The sequence below is a fragment of the Glycine soja genome, unplaced genomic scaffold, assembly GCF_004193775.1.
Source record: "Glycine soja cultivar W05 unplaced genomic scaffold, ASM419377v2 tig00105717_1_pilon, whole genome shotgun sequence".
NCBI classification, from domain to species: domain Eukaryota; kingdom Viridiplantae; phylum Streptophyta; class Magnoliopsida; order Fabales; family Fabaceae; genus Glycine; species Glycine soja.
Window position 1 is genome coordinate 44,031 of NW_021144571.1, and position 25,716 is coordinate 69,746.

Consider the following 25,716-nt stretch of genomic DNA (forward strand, 5'->3'; position numbering starts at 1 on the left):
TGCCATGTGCCAACCAAAGCGCAGCAGCTTTGAGACAGAGAAATTATAAGACAATGAACAAGTCTCTAATACAACTCCCCTTGCCAGTTAATCCATCATATTTTTCATTGATATTTTTTTAATGAGAGATAAATCCAAGAAAAAGAACAAACAAGAAACAAAGACTGAATCTGAAGGATCAAGAACCCTATAGCATCCTTCAGCTGCACTAGAGATTCTATGTCAGGACAGGAGGAGGGTAGAAACTCAGCTTCAGTAGAAGTACCAAGCTTAGTCAAAAGATCTCTGCACACATATTTTCCTCTCGCAACGTGTGTTGGATACTGAAATTTCACGATCTGGCCATGATTTCTTTTTTCTATCGAAAAATATTAATTTGTTAATTAGTTTTTTTATCTTAATGGTCAAAAAAAAGGTCATGAGGATAATCATGATTGACCATGTTGGGGAGATTAAGAGGTGGCACCAGCTATTTAAAAAAAAAAAACAAATCACCCGCTGGTATCTCTAAATTATTCCAATTACAACTGTGAATCCCATGATAAAGAGCCAGGATTTCAGCATGCAAGATATCTGTAGCACCACAACTACCATTGAAGCCAGCAATAAAACTTCCTTTCATGATCACGAATGATCCCGTCGAACCCAGCACAATGCTCCTTGCGTATCACGCTACCATCAATGTTTAATGCAAAAAGAGCCAACGGGGTTGCATAAAGATCAAGCCATATTTCATGACTTGTTCATGCAACCAGGGGAGTTATATTCGGTTTCATATTTCTCCAAACATCACGAGCATTTTGGTTTCCTCCGCAGCACTAATGCAACCCAAACACGTGCTAGAATCAGTAACCCGTCTTGTGATAGAGAATTGATGTAGCTAGTTGGAAGAGCAACATGGCATATCTGCCATTAAAAAAATGCATACAGCTAGCTGGAATTTTAGTCTTCCAAATTCAATCCAATATGACAGCTTTGGTGTCTTGCTATACGAACATCAAAGCCCCCATATTTCTTTGGTTGGGTATCATGCCCCCACTTAAGATGTGATTTTGGCACATTAATTTTTGTTGATGTGACACTTGAATTTTTTTTAATACTATTCCAACAATGTGCATTCCATGGGCCAAGAGTGCTGCCAAAACTGAGTTTGCAACGGCGAGGAACCTTCATTTCCATCCAGCCAAGAGAGTCCACCTTCCTTGGAACATTTTGAATCCCAAACATTTTCCCAAATTGTTTGCGAAACCAATTTGAGTAATATCTAAAATATCCGTTCTGATGTCCCCAGACAATCTCCGGGAAGCAAAAGCTCTAGACTTCTCAACATTAATTTTCAATCCACGGGTTAAGGCAATCAGGTCCGATCAATCCTTGAAAAAGTAATTTAATAAAATTAATTAAATAAAGAAATCACATGTTGAATTCTTTTTTACTATCCCAAAGTCAATCAAAATCAGTTTTAACATAAAAATTAGATTAATTTTTTTTTATAAACCACAAGTATATTTTTCATTATAATCATATTTAAGTTAGATAAGATTATTATGTGTGACACAATTTCTTCTCTAATATCTAATATTTAACGTAATTATAAATCCATAATTTGAACGTTACGTTTAGTTAAACTAGATTGAATCAGTTGAGTGTTTACAAATTTGGATTTAATTGCCAATTTTTTGTTTTATTAAAATTTAAAAGTGAATTTTTCAGTCTTTTCAGTATATATAGATGTTTCGAACTATAGGCAAATGTCAGTTAATACCTTTAGATTAAGGAAATAAAAATTAAAGTTCTTAATGTCAATTAATTTTTTTTCTTTCTTTATAATTTTATAATTGTTTATATGTCTAACTTTTAATAAATAATAATTTTCATAAACAAAATTATTTTTATACAAAATTGAAATTAAATTTTTTTATTAGATGAAGATAACCTTAATTGTTTTTATAATAACAAGCACACAATTAATTTTACACAACTTTATACTAATTAACATTAACTAGTATTAGAGTAACAACATACAAAACTAATTTTATATAATTTTATACTAATTAACTTTAAAAAAATATATTTATATCGATGAAAATTTTCAAGAGAGCTGGATTCGTGCCTGTAACGCCAATACTCCCAAGCTACACATAACTAAGACCCTTATTTATTTTAAAAGGTTCAAGTGAGCTGATTTCCAATAGTTTTTATCATTATAAAGAATAATCTTTAAAGAGTTTTCTTTCATTATCATTCTTCATTTATAATAAGTAACTTATATATAACTATTATACTAAAATATGAAGGATGAGGATAGAGAGTGACTCTTCTAGAATTACCCTCGCAGTTACTTGATCACTCCTTTTATCAGGATTAATTAAGAGTCACAAACCACATTTCACTCTTATTCTTGAGTTCAGTTGAATTCTACCAAATTCAATAGCATTGTTCTCATGAGAAGGGGAGTAATTACAAGCAAACCAAAAGATATAGTGGCTTAATAACATGCCCGTTGACACTTCGTAATGTGTCAATTGATTTAAACTTATTTGTTGAAGAAAAACTTAATAAAATAAGTAATTATTTTATTTTATTTTTAATGTGTTTGTCTAAATTACTTTTTACTTAAAATAAACATTTTTCTGCTTATTTGGATAAGCAAATCCTATTTACTTATTAAATAAGCATTTTTTGAAAGAAAAAAAAAACTTATTCTAAAATTACTTATTTTATGTTTTAAACAAAATGACCCATTATAAAGTCCATGAAAAGTAATTTCTCTAAAAACTAGAGTAACAAAGATAATCCAAAACTAAAAATTTCCGGGGAAAGCACATCCTCTAGTAAAATCCAAGATTTACTGTTAAGCGCTCGCTATTTGTTACAATGTATTACAGAAAATATTTCTTTTGTGCATATATGCATCTGGTATTAAAATACATCTGAATTTGAGTAGCATACTTTGTGTATATGTCCTCTGTACAGAAAAGCCAATAAGAAAATAAATGTGGTTAGCACACTCAGTTATACATTTAAAAGGAGTATTTGAAGTCCAGAATCTTCATAAAAAATTCTTGTTGCCTTCTATACATTGGGGCTATGCACTCCCCATAGCCCACATTCCTCAAGCCTGAAAAGAAATGAATATTACAAGATACCAGTGTTTCTTTCAGGGAGTCAGAGAGTATAAAATTGTGTTTATATAAATAGAAGGAAAGTCACCTATATGATAATGAGAGTAATTCTTTTATATAAGCCAATAGAAGTTTAGCTCTGGTAGTAATTCAGCTGTAAAGTATCAAAAACAATGGACTGCAAACTGATGCTGAAAAACGGGCTCATCTTCCTGGGGCATAACTTCTATTTTTAGGCCAACATGAATTTCTTCCCTGTTTTTTAGGAAAAGTTATCAATTTATCATCTGTATATACTATATACAAGCATTCAAATAAATAGAAAAGCTTATCACCAAAACCCATTTACGACCTCATCTTCTGAGAATAACACGTTAAAACAATACAATAAGATGTGTGCACAACTCAAACTGAGTAATATATTAGTAAAATGTAATGCAGAGATGTGCACAACTCAAATTGATCAAGGACCTCAATTTAAGGTATAGTGAGGAGAATATGATGGTGGTGGTGGATGTAGCTTTACTTTTGGATCCTTACAATCGTAATCCACTTGGAAGAGTTTCCTATACAAATTAGCATTTATGTGTCCTTAATACTGAAAGCTCAACTATGTGAGAAGGACTTCTGCAATTTTTACCAGAAGGATAGGATATAAAAAGGAGTTATTGTGTGTGTACTCTAAAGAGAAATCTCTGGCAAAAGATTTTAACACTCACTCAGTAGAAATAAACGTAATTCATTGTTTTTCATCAGATGAATAGAAAGGTATGCACTTGGATCAAAGCAGCATTATAAGACAGTCCATTAAATTTATATATTTTTTCAAACCGAAACTGGGGGGCAACAGCAACTTACGTCAAATTTACTCTCCTTTAAGCTTTCCAATGACTCGGCAAGCTCAACTTGCTTTGAAGCAGTTGCTAGCAGGGCCTAACATGAGCAGAAAACTCAATCAACACAATACTGTAAAATCTCTAAACATGAAACACAAAGTGAACAATTGTGGTAGATTGGCACTACCTTCTTTGTTTTTTGCAAGTCATATTCTATACATTTTATGCGACTCAATGACTCTTGAAGAATATCCTCTTTTTCAGGAGGAATTGTATTAGGTTTATTAGCCATCTCAGTTACCACTGCCTCTAAATTCTGAATTCTTTGCCAAAGTGGCTCTTTTATCGCCGGAGTCATTAATTGTTCCTCGGAATTGGATTGAGCCGATTTGGTTTTCTCATGGCTTCTTGGTTGGTTGTCTACAGAGCGAACCACAAAACATTTCCCCAATGCCGCAAATACTACATAAATACAAGTTAACAATTTGACTGCGATTTGAGCCAAAATACTTATAATATATGGAATTGGCTTCTCCTGTAATCTTCTGAGATAATTGTTGTTTGAATCACCTATCAGATTCACCAATTTTTACATTTAGTATAGAATACAAAATTCTCCTTACTAGAAAAGGAAACAAAATGAAGATTCCAAATGCCTCAAACTAGTGATAAAGTTGTGAGATACAACTTTCAGCAACAAATAATATGAAGGATAAAATATGTTTTTTGTCCTTATAAAATTATTAAAGTTTGGATTTCGTCCCTACAAAAAACTTCATCCGTTTTTATCCTCATAAAATTATAATGTGACGTTGGTTAGTAAAGCACTTTCTTGGTTCCCACTTCAGCTTAGTCTGTCATTTGGGATAATTTTTATGCCATTTAAAAAAGTTGAGGATAAGTTAAACCAAAAGAAATAGATTTCAAATAAAATAGAAATTAGTAGCTTAAATATTCAATTGGTTATTTTTATATTGGGTTTCTCTGAATAAAATGATGGTTAATAGGCTATTTTCTTGGGCTCCATACCAGTAAAGCCATTTGATAGAGATATGTCTATGTAATACCATAGATGCCAAATTTAAAAATTTTAGGATTTGATTGATTAAACTTTAAACTTAATTGAAATAAACAAAATGATGCAGAACAAAAGTGGAAGTCTATAACATTTACTACTTAAGATGGTTAAGGGAACTCTTAGGTAAACTATTTAATTAAGAACTTATTCTATAAGCTCTGATCAAATTAGTGCTTATTTACAAGTTTAACTTTGGAGCTTACTGAAACAAGTTAAAACGAGTTTATTTGGATTAGGTTCTCCATGAAGCTTATTTTAATAAGCTAAAGAAAACTTACAATAACTAAGGTCACACAAGTCATTTCCATAAATCCATATACGCTTGTATAAATGCTCCCTAGAAGATAAATTTGAGGAACTTGTCTATTTCTCCTTTTGTGTGATTATAGTCTTTTATCTTTGAACTTTTGCTGAACTATAGATTATCTGCAACTCATATGATATGGAACCATATTTCAGAAAAGGATGAGAGACTCTGCACCTACCGGCAATGTACTTGAGCCTTTAAATGCTGCCAGAGAAGTTGTTGGGGATGTTGATTCAATAAGTATGTGATTCCTTATCACAGCTTCTTTTTCTTCTTCTTCTAATTAGGGGTTGATCTCTATTTCATTCTTTTTGCATATATTTATTAGAGGATGAACTTGTTTTATGGCTTATAAATGATGATAATAGAACTTGCGGTGTAACCTGTGAACAATATTGGTTTAGATGCCTGACTTTAGCCATGAGAGCATGAAAGGAGAAACATGTAGTTTAAATTTGTTAGGCAAATTATTTCATTTTGTCCATGCTTAACCAAGTCACACCCACAGAATGAGAGGTTAGGATGGGATGGAAGTTCCTAGGGAAATCTGTGTTTCAAGTACGGGATTGATATTTGTTACTTTGTTTTTCTTAGTGCCAGAGACTTCAATTGAAATCTTAGTGTGTATGTGTGTAGTTTAATATTAGGCTCAAATATGTTTTTTATCCTTCTAAAATTCGTGAAGTTCGGATTTTGTCCCTGCAAAATTTTTCGTCTGTTTTTATCCTCATAAAATTATAAGGCTTAAATATGTTTTTGATCCTTAATAAATATCCGATTTTGGATTTACTCCCTAATAAATTATTGTTTAGCAATGAGTCTTTAATAAAACAATTTTACTTTTGATCCTTGACATTTATTTTTAGCCACTCATAAATTAGCAAATTTTGTATTTGCTCCATGATAAATATTTCCCATTTGTTGTTAATACAGACTAAAACAAAATTTGCTAATTTATTAGGAAGCAAACACAAGATTTTTTTAATTTATCAGAGACACAAAATATCTAGGATAAAAATAAAAGTGTTATTTTATTAGGGACTCAACACAAAGCAAAAATTTATTAGGAAACAAAAACATAAATCGAGTATTTATTAAGGATCAAAAACATATTTAAGCCAAATTATAATATGACATTTTTTGGCCAAGAGCAATCTAAATCTATGTGTATAACTTTTTTACACTAGTTATATGCATAACTGATGTAGAAAAAGTTACATTTACATTGGTTATATGTATAATCAATGTAAAAAATCATCATCGTAGGTTTGGATACAAGCAAACCTTGCTCCAAGACAAAAAATGGCACATTATAATTTTATGAGGATGAAATCTGATGCAATCCTACCCCGCAAGGGCATTGGATAGAAAAACTCCAAGTAGATTGGGCCAGAGATACAAGAGAAGGCCCTAGGGTTCTTATGAGCCTTAGGGTAGATTTCGGGCTCATGGGCTAAGTACGAGCCCGCTTATCTTTGTAAATATTAGATTAAGGTTTCATTATTTTTGGGCCTTGTATTTAGGGCTCCATAATGTAGGTAGGGTACCCTAGAAATATAGGATTTTTCAGCCCTTGAATTTTAGGGCACCTAGACTAGTTTTTGTATTAGGGGTAGTTTTGTAATTTCACATGCACTAAGTGGATATTTGATATGTGCGGTTGGAAATAAATTTAATTGAATTGGTAGAAGCCCAATCCAATTAAATTTTAGAGGGGGAGGTGAGCATTTGCTTACTACACCCCATTGTCACATCATATAGTCACACTTTGTGCATGTCTTTCATATTTTTCATGCCTCATGACACCTAAGCACACTTAGTGGAGAATCTTGGAATTGATCTTGGATTAGTGGGCTGAACCATAACTAAAATTCACTAATCATAATTAGTGAAATTTTGGCTCCAAAGTTTGGCTCCACAAATTCAATTTCAAATTCAAGTGAAATTTGAATTTCCCTCCAATTTTGTGTGACACTTAGACTATAAATAGAGGTCATGTGTGTGCATTTTTTTCAACTTTGATGATTTGAATATTAAACTTCAGATTTCAAAGCTCATTTAGAGCACAAAATTTCGTACTCTTCTCTCCCTCTCCCTTCATTCATCTCCTTCTTCCTCCAAGCTCTTATCCATGGCCTCCTATGGTGATGAGCTTCTTCTAGACTCACTTCTCCTTGGAGTGGAGTCTCCTCTCTCTCTCCCTTTCTCCATTTCGCTGCCATTCATCTTCCAAGAAGCAAAGGAATCCATTGATGAAGAAGATCCTAGGCCTACAAGCTCCAATGGAGCTTGCATCATGTGGTATCAAGAGCATCTTCATCTAGGTGATGTTCTTTTGCTTCCTCTATCTTTTTGTTCGGTGAATTCTCTTTAATTCCTTGTTCTTCATCTTATTCTCCATGTATATCCTCCATTGTCTTGTGGTTTGGTTCTGTTTAGAGTATATTCAAAAAAAAAATAAACCGATTAAATCTTAGATCTACACTTGTTCTTGCATTTCTATGGTTCAAATTTTGTAGATCTACTCTTGAATCTTGTTTTTGTGTTGATTTTAGGTTCTATCATTTTTCATTCATAATATTCATGTGCTGAACCTTAGATCTAAATTTTCTTCCAAAATATTGATTAGAAAAAAAAACACAAAAATCTAAGTGTAAATCACTTAATCCATTTTGTCTTAGAGTCATGTTTAGTCATAGTAATTGTCACATTATGTTCTAAGTTTGTGTTGAATTTTTATTTTTTTGATTGAATTCTAGATACATTTGTTCATGTATTCTTGTCATTCTTAGCCTATCTTTTGAATTTTGAGTCTAATTCATGCATGTTATTTAGTTCATAACATGTTCTAAATCAATTCCTAGAAGTAGTCTTGTTGTTGAACTCTTTTTTGTTTTCTAAGATTCCTACATGATGCCTATGATGAAGTTGAGTTGTGGTGCTGAGTTGTGGCTGGATTTGTGAATAAAATAAGTCTTAAGCTCTCTTGAATTGTGTTATTCAAGATAATTGAGCATAAGCAAACACAAATTGTAACTATCCAAGCCTTAAGCAACATAAACACTACTCTTGATTTCTAGGTTGAAATCGCTGGTGCTGGCAGCTTGAACATACGAACTTGTATAAATTACTGGGAATTGGTCACTACGTTTTTTGAGCTGAAACTTTTACTAAATTTTCTAGACATCTGGACCAAAATTATAAAAAAAGAACCAAGCGATTTGGATTAAAGGAAAAAATAATAAAAATCTCACAAGTTGGCAGAAAAATTAGAGTCCAGGAAAAAAAAAAAAAAGTGAAAGGAAAGTGTGCTTGTTGTTTTGGCTCAAAATTTGTTCTATAATTGGTGCCTATTTTATACAATCCTAGTTCTGAAATTTCAATTGAAAATTATTGTGAAAACAAGTGCCAAAACTAGAGGTTTCTTGAGTCTTTTTTTTTTAGAGTTTTTCTACTCTACTCTAGAGCCATTCTAGGTTTCTCTTTGAGTCCTAGCTTGCTTTTTTGTGCTTTTCATTGCTTTAATTGTTGAATAATCCTTGGAAATTTGTCTTGTTAAAACTCTATTGGTTTAGCTTTCATTTCATTTTTTTTTGTCTTTGGTTATTGCTTGTCTCTTTGTTTCCTTGCTTGTGAGTTGCCATATAGGGAATTGGAAAGGAGGATTGGTGCCATATCTTGAAGAATTTGAGTCAAGAAGCAAGGGGCCAACCACCTTAAGAGCTATTGGACTAAGAAGCACTCCAAATTGAGTGAAACACTAAAGAGAGAATAGCCACCACAATTGAGGACTTTTTTCTTTGTAATTTTGTAATTGGCAATTTGCTTTGCTTTCAAATTTTGTAACAAAAAGGTCTTTCATTGGAAGTAAGTTGGGAGCCTCCGCTAGGTCACCCTACTTCCATTTGTGTGTAATAATTTTAGGCAATTTCCCCTTAGGATAGTGAGTGTTTTGTTGGGAACCTTAAATGAGGTCATCCAAACACTCCTAGGATCCGCCTAGTTTGCATTTCTTGCACTTTAATTTCTTGCTTATTTTCATAGCTTATTTCCTTTACCCTCCATTGTCAAACCGCCTAGATAACTTACCTTTTACCAATTAGTTTTTACCTTATCTTTCACACCTCTTTTAGTGTTTATTTTGGCTAGTTTCAACCATAGTTTATTTTACCTTTTGTTTTCAAACCCCCAATAAGAAAGAACCATAACTTAGGAACCAACATGAGTCTTCATTCTTCATCTAGTGTTAATGGTGAGGGTTCTACTCATAAGGACCCCTTGTATAAGATATTAGATGAGTTGAGATCCCTTAAGTTGTGGAAAGAAAAACAAGAGAGAAAAGAAAAAGGTAAAAAAAGAGTGGAAGAAATAAGTCAAGATGAAAGAGAGAAAATAAGAGAGGAAGAAAGAAGAAAAATAAGGAAAGAAATGAAAAGAGAAAAACATGTCTCCTATAGTAGTCATAACTCTTGCAAGAGCCTAAGTGAAAAACTTCGTGACTATTATGAAGGAAGGCATAGGTCACATCTTAGACCTCACTCCCATAGGAGAGAAAATGAAAGAAAGCCTCAAGAGGTTAACATTAAACTCTCATACTTCCATGGGAAGGAAAATGTAGAGGCTAATTTAGATTAGGAAATAAGGGTAGAGCAACAACTTAAAAGGAAGTCTACTTCAAAATCTTATGGCTCTCACTCTTATCCAAAGAAAGACCAAGGTCAAGGAATCTTAAGGGTGAGACCTTCTAAGCCCAAAGATGATAAAGGGAAGACAATAGAAAAGCAACCCCTTAAGGCTAGTATGCAAGAGAAGACTAGCTCCATGAAGTGCTTTAAATGTCTTGGAAGAGGACACATTACTTCTCAATGCCCCACCAAGAAAACCATGATTATGAGGGGCCAAGACATTTATAGTAGCCAAGATGAGACTACTACTTCACCTTCCTCTAGTAAAAGTGAAGAAGCAAAAGGGGAAAAATCTAGTGAAGAGATCTACCCCCAAGAAGAAGGACAACCTTTAATGGTTAAGGAGGAGTGTAAGGAGGTAAATGTCTCCTCCAAGAGGTTAGCTAAGAAGGAAAGACATTTTGAAATAAAGACAAATATTACAGAAATTTCCCTTCTTAGACAACCTCCACATTTTCTCCTTTGTAAAAAGACACTTGTTAGCATTGCCACATCTCTTAGGCTTGAGTTTATTCCTCAAGTAAAGGAGTTGTTGGATGAGGGTTTGGTTCGCAAGAGATTAAATCCTTGTGCTTTGTTGGTGCCCAAAATAGGTATTATTAGGCACCAAATCCCTAAAATAGGTGGTGTGATGAATGCTTTGGGTGGTGCAACACTCTTTTGTAAAATCACTCATGCATCCAACATCTTCATGATTTGTGTATATAGGGACTCATTAGGTAGGTTTGTTCTTATTTTTAGTTTCAATACAAACTTAGGCACTCATATGGGACACCTTAGGTTTGTCATACTTTTTGGTAGGAATAATCAACATGAAAATACAGAAAAAGGTATGTTTTATTGCTTTACTTTTCTTAATTTTTTAAATTGTGATCAAGGGGTTCCCATGAACCCTAAGAGAATAAAGGTCATTCCTGAGTGGCTCGCTCCACCAAGTGTAAGAAAAATTTGGGGCTTCCAAATCTTAACAAACTTTTACAAAAGGTTTGCCCCATATTTGTCTATTCTTGTAGCACCACTCATTGAGTTGGTGAGGAACCATGTTCCTTCATGGGAAGATGCCCAGGAAATGAGTTTTCAGACCTTACCTTACTTCAACATACTAAACACCAATAATACATATATTTTTGTTCTTTATACAGGTGTTGAGGAAAAAAGCCCAGTTTCAAGAACCTCGGGATTTGAGGTCAAATTCTTTTCAAGGGGGAGGGAATGATACAATCCTACCCCGCAAGGGCATTGGATAGAAAAACTCCAAAGTAGATTGGGCCAGAGATGCAAGAGAAGGCCCTAGGGTTCTTATGAGCCTTAGGGTAGATTGCGGGCCCATGGGCTAAGTACGAGCCCGCTTATCTTTGAAAATATTAGATTAAGGTTTCATTATTTTTGGGTTTTGTTTTTAGGACTCCATAATGTAGGTAGGGTACCCTAGAAATATAGGATTTTTCAGCCCTTGTATTTTAGGGCACCTAGACTAGTTCTTGTATTAGGGGTAGTTTTGTAATTTCACATGCACTAAGTGGATATTTGATGTGTGCGGTTGAAAATAAATTTAATTGAATTGGTAGAAGCCCAATCCAATTAAATTTTAGAGGGGGAGGTGAACATTTGTTTACTACATCCCATTGTCACATCATATAGTCACACTTTGTGCATGTCCTTCATGCTTTTCATGCCTCATGACACCTAAGCACACTTAGTGGAGAATCTTGGAATTGATCTTGGATTAGTGGGCTGAACCATAACTAAAATTCACTAATCATAATTAGTGAAATTTTGGCTCCAAAGTTTGGCTCCACAAATTCACTTTCAAATTCAAGTGAAATTTGAATTTCCCTCCAATTTTGTATGACAGTTAGGCTATAAATAGAGGTCATGTGTGTGCATTTTTTTCAACTTTGATGATTTGAATATTAAACTTCAGATTTCAAAGCTCATTTAGAGCACAAAATTTCGTGCTCTTCTCTCCCTCTCCCTTCATTCATCTCCTTCTTCCTCCAAGCTCTTATCCATGGCCTCCTATGGTGGTGAGCTTCTTCTAGACTTATCTTCTCCTTGAAGTGGCGTCTCCTCTCTCTCTCCCTTTCTTCATTCTGCTGCCATTCATCTTCTAAGAAGCAAAGGAATCCATTGATGAAGAAGATCCTAGGCCTACAAGCTCCAATGGAGCTTGCATAAAAAACGGATGAAATTTTTTGTAGGGACGAAATCCAAACTTTAATAATTTTATAAGGACAAAAAACATATTTTATCCTTCATATTATTTGTTGCTGAAAGTTGTATCTCACAACTTTATCACTAGTTTGAGGCATTTGGAATCTTCATTTTGTTTCCTTTTCTAGTAAGGAGAATTTTGTATTCTATACTAAATGTAAAAATTGGTGAATCTGATAGGTGATTCAAACAACAATTATCTCAGAAGACTACAGGAGAAGCCAATTCCATATATTATAAGTATTTTGGCTCAAATCGCAGTCAAATTGTTAACTTGTATTTATGTAGTATTTGCGGCATTGGGGAAATGTTTTGTGGTTCGCTCTGTAGACAACCAACCAAGAAGCCATGAGAAAACCAAATCGGCTCAATCCAATTCCGAGGAACAATTAATGACTCCGGCGATAAAAGAGCCACTTTGGCAAAGAATTCAGAATTTAGAGGCAGTGGTAACTGAGATGGCTAATAAACCTAATACAATTCCTCCTGAAAAAGAGGATATTCTTCAAGAGTCATTGAGTCGCATAAAATGTATAGAATATGACTTGCAAAAAACAAAGAAGGTAGTGCCAATCTACCACAATTGTTCACTTTGGGTTTCATGTTTAGAGATTTTACAGTATTGTGTTGATTGAGTTTTCTGCTCATGTTAGGCCCTGCTAGCCACTGCTTCAAAGCAAGTTGAGCTTGCCGAGTCATTGGAAAGCTTAAAGGAGAGTAAATTTGACGTAAGTTGCTGTTGCCCCCCAGTTTCGGTTTGAAAAAATATATAAATTTAATGGACTGTCTTATAATGCTGCTTTGATCCAAGTGCATACCTTTCTATTCATCTGATGAAAAACAATGAATTACGTTTATTTCTACTGAGTGAGTGTTAAAATCTTTTGCCAGAGATTTCTCTTTAGAGTACACACACAATAACTCCTTTTTATATCCTATCCTTCTGGTAAAAATTGCAGAAGTCCTTCTCACATAGTTGAGCTTTCAGTATTAAGGACACATAAATGCTAATTTGTATAGGAAACTCTTCCAAGTGGATTACGATTGTAAGGATCCAAAAGTAAAGCTACATCCACCACCACCATCATATTCTCCTCACTATACCTTAAATTGAGGTCCTTGATCAATTTGAGTTGTGCACATCTCTGCATTACATTTTACTAATATATTACTCAGTTTGAGTTGTGCACACATCTTATTGTATTGTTTTAACGTGTTATTCTCAGAAGATGAGGTCGTAAATTGTTGGTTAATTTTGAAAATCGAGATAATCATGGATAAATCTGAAGTCGTGTATAAACACTTTCAGATTGAATCAAATTTCGGGGTTCAACCAAAATTGTTCAATCGGATAAAATCAGAAGATTATAATTCAAGAGTTTTTCACATGTTATGCTTTCTGAACCAGGATGATTATTTATAATCAAAGAACAGGTGGTTATTGGCGGTTGATGGAAGTTATTTATTTTTAAAAATTGCCGTTGATGGAAGTTTTAGTAACTTCCATGTAACTTCCAACCGTTGATGGAAGTTTTAGTAACTTTCATGTAACTTCCAACCTTTGCCTAAACCGAACATCTCGTTATTACATTAAAACAAGCGTGCACTCTTATTTTAACACAATAAAGAGATCAATTACACTAAAATGTCCAACAAACCTCCCCCATTTTAGTGTAATTACCGATCAAATCACCAAAGTCATAACATACCACAAACTACTGCATAGATGAAATATCGTGACGATTGAATTTCATCTTAGCAAATTACACGTTTCAAATATTCGAATATCAGGGTGTCACTAAGGATTGAACCCTTTCTATTCATAATGAATACATGAAGATAATCTGCACAATAGTTTATAACATTACTCTTGCTCGACACTAGTTTTACTAGCCTGTGTCCCTATCCTTCATAAGCATATCAAAGCCAAGTCCCAGCTTCTTGAAGCGGCTAAACTTCATGCTTATATAGGTAGTCCTTTTCTTTCTTGCACCTGCAAATGCAATTTTTCAAAAGAACCATTGAGAAGTTATACTTCAACCTCCTTAACTTGCAGAACCGAACACATACCTTTTGGGATACTTTCGATGATGTGTTCCAATCTCTACATGTTAAGCTTTCCACATTGAATTCAGCACCTAATGTCATATTAGATGGGAATTGGGTATCTTAACATAAGAGATTTCAGATGGACTTTAATCCTAATCCCACAGCCGACCTTTTTACAAGATCTCTACTTAACCCTTTGGTTAAATGATCGGCCAAATTATGCTGAGTTCTCACAAACTCCACTGATATCACACCATGCATGATTAACTCCCGAACCATGTTGTGTCTAACACCCAAGTGTCTAGACTTCCCATTATACACTTGACTATATGCCTTAGCCAAAGTTGCCTGACTATCACACCTGATAGACATGGGAGGTATAGGTTTGGGCCACAATGGAATCTCATAGATTAGATTTCTTAGCCACTCAGCTTCTTTACCAGCTGCTGCTAAAGCTACAAATTCAGATTCCATTGTTGAATTTGTAATGCAGGTCTGTTTCTTGGATGCCCAAGAGATAGCACCTCCTCCAAGGAGGAATACCCAACCACTTGTGGATGAATAATCCTCCATATTGGTTATCCAACTTGCATCAGAGTAACCTTCAATAACCGAAGGAAATCCAGTATATGTCAAACCATAGTCAATGGTTCCCTTTAAGTACTTGAATACTCTATTCATAGCTTGCCAATGATGAGAACTAGGATTACTTGTAAACCTACTGAGTTTAGCAACAACATAAGCTATATCAGGCCTAGTACTAATCATTGCATACATGAGTGATCCTATCGCCCTTGAGTATTCAAGTTGAGACACTGCTACACCTTTATTAGGTAATAGCTTCAGGTTAGGATCAATGGGAGTACTTACCGGAGAACAATCTTTAAAATTAAATTTCTCCAATATCTTCTCAATATAATGTGATTGAGAGATGGAAATACCATTGTTTCCACGTTTGATCTTTATTCCTAAGATCACATCCGCCTCCCCCATATCTTTCATATCAAACTTAGAAGACAAAAATGCCTTAGTTTCATCAACTTGATCTTGGTCGGTACCAAAGATCAACATGTCATCTACATACAGACAAATGATAACTCCTTTGCCATGAGTATCAAACTTGCTGTATAGACATTTATCTGCTTGGTTTATAACAAAACCACTAGACAACACAACCTCATCAAATTTTTGATGCCATTGCTTAGGCGCTTGTTTCAAGCCATAAAGAGATTTCATCAGTTTACACACCTTATTTTCATTTCCTGACATAACAAACCCTTCAGGTTGTTTCATGTATATCTCTTCATCCAATTCACCATTTAAGAATGCAGTTTTCACATCCATTTGGTGAATCATCAGATTGTGGATAGCAGCAAGTGCTAACAACAGTCTAATAGTGGATATCCTAGCAACAGGAGCATATGTATCGAAAAAATCAATACCCTCCTTTTGCCTAAAGCCTTGGATAACCAATCTGGCTTTGTACTTGTCAACAGTACCATCCACTTTCATCTTTCTCCTAAAGATCATCTTACATCCTAATGGCTTACATCCAGGAGGTAAGTCAACCAATTTCCATGTATTATTTTGCATGATGGAATCCATCTCACTTTGGATTGCTTCTTTCCAGAATACAGCATCCCTTGAAGCCATTGCTTCACTAAAAGTCTTTGGGTCTTCCTCAACATTAAGGCAATATTGATATTGAAATTCAATATCATTCCTTGACCCTTCAACCAAATAGAGTTGAAAGTCATCACCAAATGACTTAACCTTTCTTACTCTCGTACTCTTTCTAGTTTCAGTACTAGTTGAAGGTATATCCTCAATATTAACTGAGACTTTCGACATGGAATTTATGTCCTTTGGCCTAGGTATAGATGTAAACCTTTGTTCATCAAAGATAGCATCTCGTGACTCTATAACCGAGTTCACAGCAACATAATCATTAGATTCTAGCACATAGAATCTATATGCTTTAGAATGTTCAGCATATCCAATAAATATGCAATCTATACCTCTTTCACCTATGGTTTTCCTTTTAGGTTCTGTAAGCCTGACTACAGCCCTACATCCCCAAATTTTGAGATAACTCAAATTTGGTGTCTTTTTGTGCCAAAGTTCATATGGGGTAACCTTATTCCTTTTGTTAGGAATTCGGTTCAACAAGTAACAGGCTGTCAACATAGCCTCACCCCAAAATCCTTCACTTAAACCCGAATAGGATAACATGGAATTCACCATTTCTTTCAAGGTTTTATTCTTCCTTTCGGCTACACCATTCTGTTGTGGTGTATAGGGAGCTGTAGTTTGATGTATTATTCCAGTAGATTGAAAATAAACCGGATCATAATACTCACCTCCCCTATCCGTACGAAGAGTTTTGATTAGCCCATTTTGATGAAGTTCTACCTCTTTCTTATAAATTTTAAATTTATCAAGAGCTTCATCTTTTGTATTTAATAAATATACATAACAATACCTTGATGCATCATCAATAAAAGTAACAAGATATTTTTTATGACCTAATGATGGAGTAGCATGCAAATCACACAAATCACTATGAATAAGGTCTAAGACTTTAGTCTCACTTTTAACATCCTTAAAAGGTTTCCTAGTGATCTTGGTCAACATGCAAGTTTTGCATTTTTCAATGTTCATATCAAAAGGAGGAATCATACTTGTTTTTGACATATCTTTTAATCTTTTGTATGTAATGAACATGTCCTAATCTAGCATGCCAAATTTCTGATTTTGTCATATTAGTTATAGAACTACACGAGGCCATACAAACAGATTCATGAACAAAAGGAACATCGAATTAAAATTATTCACTACAATCTGACCTTGTTGCTTTTCAGGATCATTAGACCCACTTGGACCAGCCTTGTTCTTTCCTTTGAACACCCGGCAATCCCTCTTTAAATGACCAGGTTTCCCACACTTCCAACATGACAATTTTGTCTGTTTGTTTGGACCTTTGTTCTTATTTCCTTGAAATTTTCGTTCGTTACCTTTAGCATTGTAATTTTGCTTAACTATTCCACTTTCATCTACCATATTAACGAAAGAGGAACCTGCTACGGTTTTATCATTGACTTTGTCAATTTCCTGAGCCCTCAGCGACTCCTCAATCATGAAATGACTACCGAGTTGAACCAGAGTCAACTCTTCCTTCTTATGTTTCAAGGTATGCTTGAAGTCTTTCCAAGAAGAAGGCAGTTTATCAATTATAGATGAAACTGCAATGGATTCATCCATTTTCAAATCATGTTGAGTAAACTGACCCAAAATCCGCAGCAGTTCATTATATTGCTCCATAACAGGCCTCGAATCAATCATTTTGTAATTAAAGAAATTACTAACTAAGAATTTGTTACTTGAGGCATCTTCTGCCATATACTTGGATTCAAGAGAGTCCCATAATTCCTTAGCAGACTCAACATTTTGATAAATATCAAAGAGAGAGTCAGACATACCGTTCAGAATGTGTCCACGACAAATGTAATCGTCGTTCTCCCATTTCGAACGCTTCCTTGTTTGATCCAGAGTTTCGTCTTCCATATACACCGGCATCGGTGTACTCAGCACATACACCATATTCAATGTTGTCAAGAGAAAATGCATCTTCTTCTGCCATCTTCTGAAATCCTGCCCTTCAAACTTGTCCAACTTCGCAAACTTGCTTGTCATCTTCGAACTATCGTTCGTCATCTCGAAAGATTTGATTCAATCTTTTGTTGGTTAATTTTGAAAATCGAGATAATCATGGATAAATCTGAAGTCGTGTATAAACACTTTCAGATTGAATCAAATTTCGGGGTTCAACCAAAATTGTTCAATCGGATAAAATCAGAAGATTATAATTCAAGAGTTTTTCACATGTTATGCTTTCTGAACCAGGATGATTATTTATAATCAAAGAACAGGTGGTTATTGGCGGTTGATGGAAGTTATTTATTTTTAAAAATTGTCGTTGATGGAAGTTTTAGTAACTTCCATGTAACTTCCAACCGTTGATGGAAGTTTTAGTAACTTCCATGTAACTTCCAACCTTTGCCTAAACCGAACATCTCGTTATTACATTAAAACAAGCGTGCACTCTTATTTTAACACAATAAAGAGATCAATTACACTAAAATGTCCAACATAAATGGGTTTTGGTGATAAGCTTTTCTATTTATTTGAATGCTTGTATAGATGATAAATTGATAACTTTTCCTAAAAAACAGGGAAGAAATTCATGTTGGCCTAAAAATAGAAGTTATGCCCCAGGAAGATGAGCCCGTTTTTCAGCATCAGTTTGCAGTCCATTGTTTTTGATACTTTACAGCTGAATTACTACCAGAGCTAAACTTCTATTGGCTTATATAAAAGAATTACTCTCATTATCATATAGGTGGCTTTCCTTCTATTTATATAAACACAATTTTATACTCTCTGACTCCCTGAAAGAAACACTGGTATCTTGTAATATTCATTTCTTTTCAGGCTTGAGGAATGTGGGCTATGGGGAGTGCATAGCCCCAATGTATAGAAGGCAACAAGAATTTTTTATGAAGATTCTGGACTTCAAATACTCCTTTTAAATGTATAACTGAGTGTGTTAACCACATTTATTTTCTTATTGGCTTTTCTGTACAGAGGACATATACACAAAGTATGCTACTCAAATTCAGATGTATTTTAATACCCGATGCATATATGCACAAAAGAAATATTTTCTGTAATACATTGTAACAAATAGCGAGCGCTTAACAGTAAATCTTGGATTTTACTAGAGGATGTGCTTTCCCCGGAAATTTTTAGTTTTGGATTATCTTTGTTACTCTAGTTTTTAGAGAAATTACTTTTCATGGACTTTATAATGGGTCATTTTGTTTAAAACTTAAAATAAGTAATTTTAGAATAAGTTTTTTTTTCTTTCTTTCAAAAAATGCTTATTTAATAAGTAAATAGGATTTGCTTATCCAAATAAGCAGAAAAATGTTTATTTTTAAGTAAAAAGTAATTTAGACAAACACGTTAAAAATAAAATAAAATAATTACTTATTTTATTAAGTTTTTCTTCAACAAATAAGTTTAAATCAATTGACACATTACGAAGTGTCAACGGGCATGTTATTAAGCCACTATATCTTTTGGTTTGCTTGTAATTACTCCCCTTCTCATGAGAACAATGCTATTGAATTTGGTAGAATTCAACTGAACTCAAGAATAAGAGTGAAATGTGGTTTGTGACTCTTAATTAATCCTGATAAAAGGATTGATCAAGTAACTGTGAGAGTAATTCTAGAAGAGTCACTCTCTATCCTCATCCTTCATATTTTAGTATAATAGTTATATATAAGTTACTTATTATAAATGAAGAATGATAATGAAAGAAAACTCTTTAAAGATTATTCTTTATAATGATAAAAACTATTGGAAATCAGCTCACTTGATCCTTTTAAAATAAATAACGGTCTTAGTTATGTGTAGCTTGGGAGTATTGGCGTTACAGGGACGAATCCAGCTCTCTTGAAAATTTTCATCGATATAAATATATTTTTTTAAAGTTAATTAGTATAAAATTATATAAAATTAGTTTTGTATGTTGTTACTCTAATACTAGTTAATGTTAATTAGTATAAAATTGTGTAAAATTAATTGTGTGCTTGTTATTATAATAACAATTAAGGTTATCATCATCTAATAAAAAAATTTAATTTCAATTTTGTATAAAAATAATTTTGTTTATAAAAATTATTATTTATTAAAAGTTAGACATATAAACAATTATAAAATTATAAAGAAAGAAAAAAAATTAATTGACATTAAGAACTTTAATTTTTATTTCCTTAATCTAAAGGTATTAACTGACATTTGCCTATAGTTCGAAACTTCTATATACACTGAAAAGACTGAAAAATTCACTTTTAAATTTTAATAAAACAAAAAATTGGCAATTAAATCCAAATTTGTAAACACTCAACTGATTCAATCTAGTTTAACTAAACATAACGTTCAAATTATGGATTTATAATTACGTTAAATATTAGATATTAGAGGAGAAATTGTGTCACACATAATAATCTTATCTAACTTAAATATGATTATAATGAAAAATATACTTGTGGTTTATAAAAAAAAATTAATCTAATTTTTATGTTAAAACTGATTTTGATTGACTTTGGGATAGTAAAAAAGAATTCAACATGTGATTTCTTTATTTAATTAATTTTATTAAATTACTTTTTCCAGGATTGATCGGACCTGATTGCCTTAACCCGTGGATTGAAAATTAGTGTTGAGAAGTCTAGAGCTTTTGCTTCTCGGAGATTGTCTGGGGACATCAGAACGGATATTTCAGATATTACTCAAATTGGTTTCGCAAACAATTTGGGAAAATGTTTGGGATTCAAAATGTTCCATGGAAGGTGGACTCTCTTGGCTGGATGGAAATGAAGGTTCCTCGCCGATGCAAACTCAGTTTTGGCAGCACTCTTGGCCCATGGAATGCACATTGTTGGAATAGTATTAAAAAAAAATTCAAGTGTCACATCAACAAAAATTAATGTGCCAAAATCACATCTTAAGTGGGGGCATGATACCCAACCAAAGAAATATGGGGGCTTTGATGTTCGTATAGCAAGACACCAAAGCTGTCATATTGGATTGAATTTGGAAGACTAAAATTCCAGCTAGCTGTATGCATTTTTTTAATGGCAGATATGCCATGTTGCTCTTCCAACTAGCTACATCAATTCTCTATCACAAGACGGGTTACTGATTCTAGCACGTGTTTGGGTTGCATTAGTGCTGCGGAGGAAACCAAAATGCTCGTGATGTTTGGAGAAATATGAAGCCGAATATAACTCCCCTGGTTGCATGAACAAGTCATGAAATATGGCTTGATCTTTATGCAACCCCGTTGGCTCTTTTTGCATTAAACATTGATGGTAGCGTGATACGCAAGGAGCATTGTGCTGGGTTCGACGGGATCATTCGTGATCATGAAAGGAAGTTTTATTGCTGGCTTCAATGGTAGTTGTGGTGCTACAGATATCTTGCATGCTGAAATCCTGGCTCTTTATCATGGGATTCACAGTTGTAATTGGAATAATTTAGAGATACCAGAGGGTGATTTGTTTTTTTTTTTTAAATAGCTGGTGCCACCTCTTAATCTCCCCAACATGGTCAATCATGATTATCCTCATGACCTTTTTTTTTACCATTAAGATAAAAAAACTAATTAACAAATTAATATTTTTCGATAGAAAAAAGAAATCATGGCCAGATCGTGAAATTTCAGTATCCAACACACGTTGCGAGAGGAAAATATGTGTGCAGAGATCTTTTGACTAAGCTTGGTACTTCTACTGAAGCTGAGTTTCTACCCTCCTCCTGTCCTGACATAGAATCTCTAGTGCAGCTGAAGGATGCTATAGGGTTCTTGATCCTTCAGATTCAGTCTTTGTTTCTTGTTTGTTCTTTTTCTTGGATTTATCTCTCATTAAAAAAATATCAATGAAAAATATGATGGATTAACTGGCAAGGGGAGTTGTATTAGAGACTTGTTCATTGTCTTATAATTTCTCTGTCTCAAAGCTGCTGCGCTTTGGTTGGCACTTGGCAAGGGGAGTTGATAAATAGATTATGCCTAAGGTTGATGCTCAAGTGCCAGACTGGGTGCAACAACATACGTGGATTCATGGGATTCAAATTCCCATCACGCTGTGGGTTATTTGGAGGGCTAGGAATAAAAGCATTTTGAGGAGGAGATGGGGACAACTACTCAGTGACATGCGCAAGTGTAGTCTCTTGTGCATTATACTAAAAGTTGTGTGTTGGGGAACATGTTAATTTGCATGAGCAAAGCAGATGGATTTGCTGGGTGAGACCTCCTTTAAGGGCGGTGACATTGAAGGTAAATGGTAGCATGATGGGTAGCCCTCCTAGGGCAGGGTTTGGAGGACTTTGTAGGGTTCACCATGGAAGCTTTCTTGTGGGCTTATATGGTCATGTTGGAGGGCAAGAGATCTTATATGCTGAGATTTAAGCATTGTTGTGCTTGCACAGGTTTAAATTACAGTTTGCAACCACAATGCAATGCAATGATTTTTCGACTCACCACAATACGACCGCAACTGCAATTTAAAACCATGGTTGCGTTGTTTGAATATTTACTGGGACTCACCATAATACAACCGCAACCGCAACCACAATTTTTCGACTCACCCTCATTCATTTGAGTAATAATATGCCTTTGTGTTATAACATGTATAGCAATGAGATTGGGCTTATCAAGAAGTTGATGCCTTTGTGTGAGGTGCAGCACACTCTCCATGAGGGAAATCAGTGCGCAGACGTGTTAGCAAAACTGGGAGCTAATTCTTTGAGTCCTCTTGATGCTTTGCATGATCCCCCAGTTGCAGGCAGATGCACTGAGGGTTGTCTTCCCAAGGCTGTAATTCACTTTTAGTTTGTGCTTCCCCCTTTAACAATTAGAATTCCTATCTATGTGTTTGCATGATTGATTTTTTTTTTCTTTTCTGGAATCTGCTTTTGAGTGGATATGTCCGGTTCAGGTATTTTTGAAAGAATACTATATCAAAGTACATATAGCATGAGTGAACTGTTGTCAAAATGTTAAACAACTAAGAAGCAAAGTGATTTAGACCTCAAATTTGCAAACGAAAGATTCGAAAGAATTGTAAGTTTTGAAGAGGCAATATGCAGCATTACCAGCAGTAATTGTTATCAGGTTTTGTTTATTTGATTTTGGTAATAAAGATAGCTACCAGGATAAGCAGGATTTTATTACAAAACATTTATCTTTTGAAGTTTTATTTATTTTTATATAAATAATTTAATTATATAAAATAATTACGCATCCACTTTCTTGTTTATTATTATTATAATAATTTTAAAACGAAACTTTTTCCTTATAGTGAGTCTCTTCTCACCTAACTAAAGATTTATTGAAGTTTTTTTTTATCTATTTGTTAATATTTTTTTTTTACTTCATTGTCATAATAGTTTAAAAACCTTTTAAAGTTTTATTTTACTGAAAAACATCTTATTGTAAAACTTTTACTTAATTATTCATTCATTGATCATTGTTATATATTTTACTTTTATGTAATTTAGTAAAAAAAATGCGAAATTTCCTCACAGTTACCCCATTATTTCCCATTTACTCTATTAATTCCATTTTCAAACTATTTTTACGTAGTAATTATAAAATATAGCATATTCTTAAATTATTATATACTCCAATAATAGTTTTTAGTAATTATAAAAAATTATTTGTAGTTATTAAAATGGACCATGACTGGGAGAAACATATCTAATTTTTCTTTTTTCTTTTTCTTAAATATATGTCATAAAATTTTAAAATATGTTGAAGAATCTGATGATAAAAACTGTGAGAAACATATCTAATCTTTCTTCTCTTTCTTAACCCAAATGGACAAAAAATGTTATGTGTATTTAAATCAGGATTTATTGCACTAAATTTGTTAAGAAATTGTTTTTAGCTCCTGCATCTTTCGCCTAATTTATTTCCAATTTTATTACAGCAATTATTAAAAGATTAAAAAAATTTATCTCTGAAATAAAATATATTCATTTATCGAAGGGTTAAACCCTAGAAACATTGGGACACATATATATATATATATATATATATATATATATATATATATGCACTGTTCACGAAGGTGCATGTCTTGATAGGTACAGAATTTGGATTCAGAGTGTTTAGGCGCTTCGCTGAAAGCCACAGAAACATGCGACCAGAGAAGAAACCATGGTCATCACTCCTCTGTAACGAAATCATCGAGGAAATCTTGTCTCATCTTCCCGTGAAACCTTTGATCCAATTCAAGTGTGTGCGCAAGGAATGGAACTCCTTGATGTCAGAACCCTATTTCATCAAATTGCACCTTTGCAAATCTGCTGCGAAGGACGATTTGGAACACCTTCAATTGATAAAAAATGTCTGCCTCGAATCCATCCCTGAAATCCACATGGAATCGTGTGATGTAAGTTCGTTATTCCATTTCCTACAAATTCAAACGTTCTTGTTCAATTTCGCAAACATGCCAGGTTACCATCTGGTCGGTTCATGTAATGGGTTGCACTGTGGGGTTAGCGAAATACCAGAAGGATACCGTGTTTGTTTTTGGAACAAGGCGACAAGGGTGATATCCAGAGAATCGTCAACGCTGTCTTTTTCCCCGGGCATCGGTCGTAGAACAATGTTTGGGTTTGGCTATGATCCGTCAAGTGACAAATACAAGGTTGTAGCAATTGCGTTGACTATGCTCTCACTTGATGTATCTGAAAAGACTGAGATGAAAGTTTTTGGCGCGGGTGACAATAGTTGGAGAAACCTTAAAGGTTTTCCTGTTCTTTTGACTTTACCTGAAGTTGGTGGAGTGTATCTGAGTGGAACCATTAATTGGGTTGTTATTAAGGGAAAAGAAACCATTCATTCTGAAATCGTAATTATTTCTGTTGACCTGGAGAAGGAGACTTGCAGATCACTGTTTCTTCCGGACGATTTTTGCTTTTTTGATACAAATATTGGAGTTTTTAGAGACTCGCTGTGTGTTTGGCAAGATAGCAACACCCATCTTTGCTTGTGGCAGATGAGGAAGTTTGGAGATGACAAGTCTTGGATTCAATTAATAAATTTTAGTTATTTACATCTTAATATTTGTCCTTATGAAGAAAAATCAATGATTTTAGCATTGTGCATGTCTAACAATGGAGACTTCTTCATGCTGAAATTCACTAGAAATGCTGATGATGAATACCAAACAATTCTGTATAACCAGAGGGATTGTAAGTCTCAAGTTTCTGTCGCTCCCTCAGGTAGTTTCAGAACTTTGTTGTGGCGCAACCACAAGCTTTTTACCAAAAGTTTGGTCATACCTTATTGAAATTCTACAGATGTGAGTTCTTGATTACCCTATTTAATTGGCATCATCTAATTTCTGTCTTTTCAATTATATAATGATAATCTCGAACGCTTTGCCAGATGTTTAATTCTTTGTCACTTAATTATGTGAGATCAAATCTATATCATGTAGATTCCTCTTCAAATACTCTTTGCTCTGTCTGTAAAGGGACTTGGTAGCTTTGCTCCATTGATGTTTTTCTGCTGCTTTACTTTGCATTTTCTTTTGCTAAGGGAGATCAATTATCCTTCATATTCCTCATCTCCTTGTACTTTTCTTTCCATCATGATGAATTTTGTTACCCCTCTGAAATCTGATATGAAGAGGAATGGAAAGAAGGAAATTAATATAGAACTGAAAATGCAGCACTAAATGCGGAAAGAATTGATAAGCATTCTAATTCATTGTCTCCTTCCTGTTTGTAATTTATAATGGAAATTAATACTAGCCAATTTCAAAGTTCAGTGTCTGTG

The 25,716-nt window shown here is 34.0% G+C and overlaps 2 protein-coding genes and 1 long non-coding RNA gene across 3 annotated transcripts in view; 2 read left to right on the plus strand and 1 right to left on the minus strand.

The window, feature by feature from the left end:
• Positions 1–19,002, plus strand: part of LOC114404684 (phosphatidylinositol/phosphatidylcholine transfer protein SFH9-like) — a 29,847-nt gene extending 10,845 nt beyond the window's left edge. The window contains exons 5-9 of the mRNA XM_028367542.1: positions 5,499–5,586; positions 12,426–12,808; positions 12,899–12,973; positions 18,527–18,693; positions 18,786–19,002. Coding sequence (XP_028223343.1) covers positions 5,499–5,586; positions 12,426–12,808; positions 12,899–12,973; positions 18,527–18,577 — 597 coding nt within the window. The 3' untranslated portion in view covers positions 18,578–18,693; positions 18,786–19,002. The remainder of the gene's footprint in view (positions 1–5,498; positions 5,587–12,425; positions 12,809–12,898; positions 12,974–18,526; positions 18,694–18,785) is intronic.
• On the minus strand, positions 2,871–4,483 carry LOC114404680. The gene is made up of 4 exons (XR_003665104.1): positions 4,149–4,483; positions 3,984–4,058; positions 3,214–3,380; positions 2,871–3,121 (listed from the first exon to the last, which is right to left on the minus strand). It is a non-coding gene; the product is annotated as an uncharacterized LOC114404680 (long non-coding RNA).
• Positions 19,003–24,067: 5,065 nt separating the features above from the next.
• Positions 24,068–25,225, plus strand: LOC114404685 (F-box/kelch-repeat protein At3g23880-like). The gene has a single exon (XM_028367543.1). It carries the CDS (start codon positions 24,068–24,070, stop codon positions 25,223–25,225), a length of 1,158 nt encoding a protein of 385 aa, XP_028223344.1.
• The last annotated feature ends 491 nt before the right edge of the window (positions 25,226–25,716 follow it).

Coding starts and splice junctions, on each gene's coding strand:
- LOC114404685 (XM_028367543.1), top strand. CDS start 24,068: ATGCGACCAGAGAAGAAACCATGGTCATCACTCCTCTGTAACGAAATC.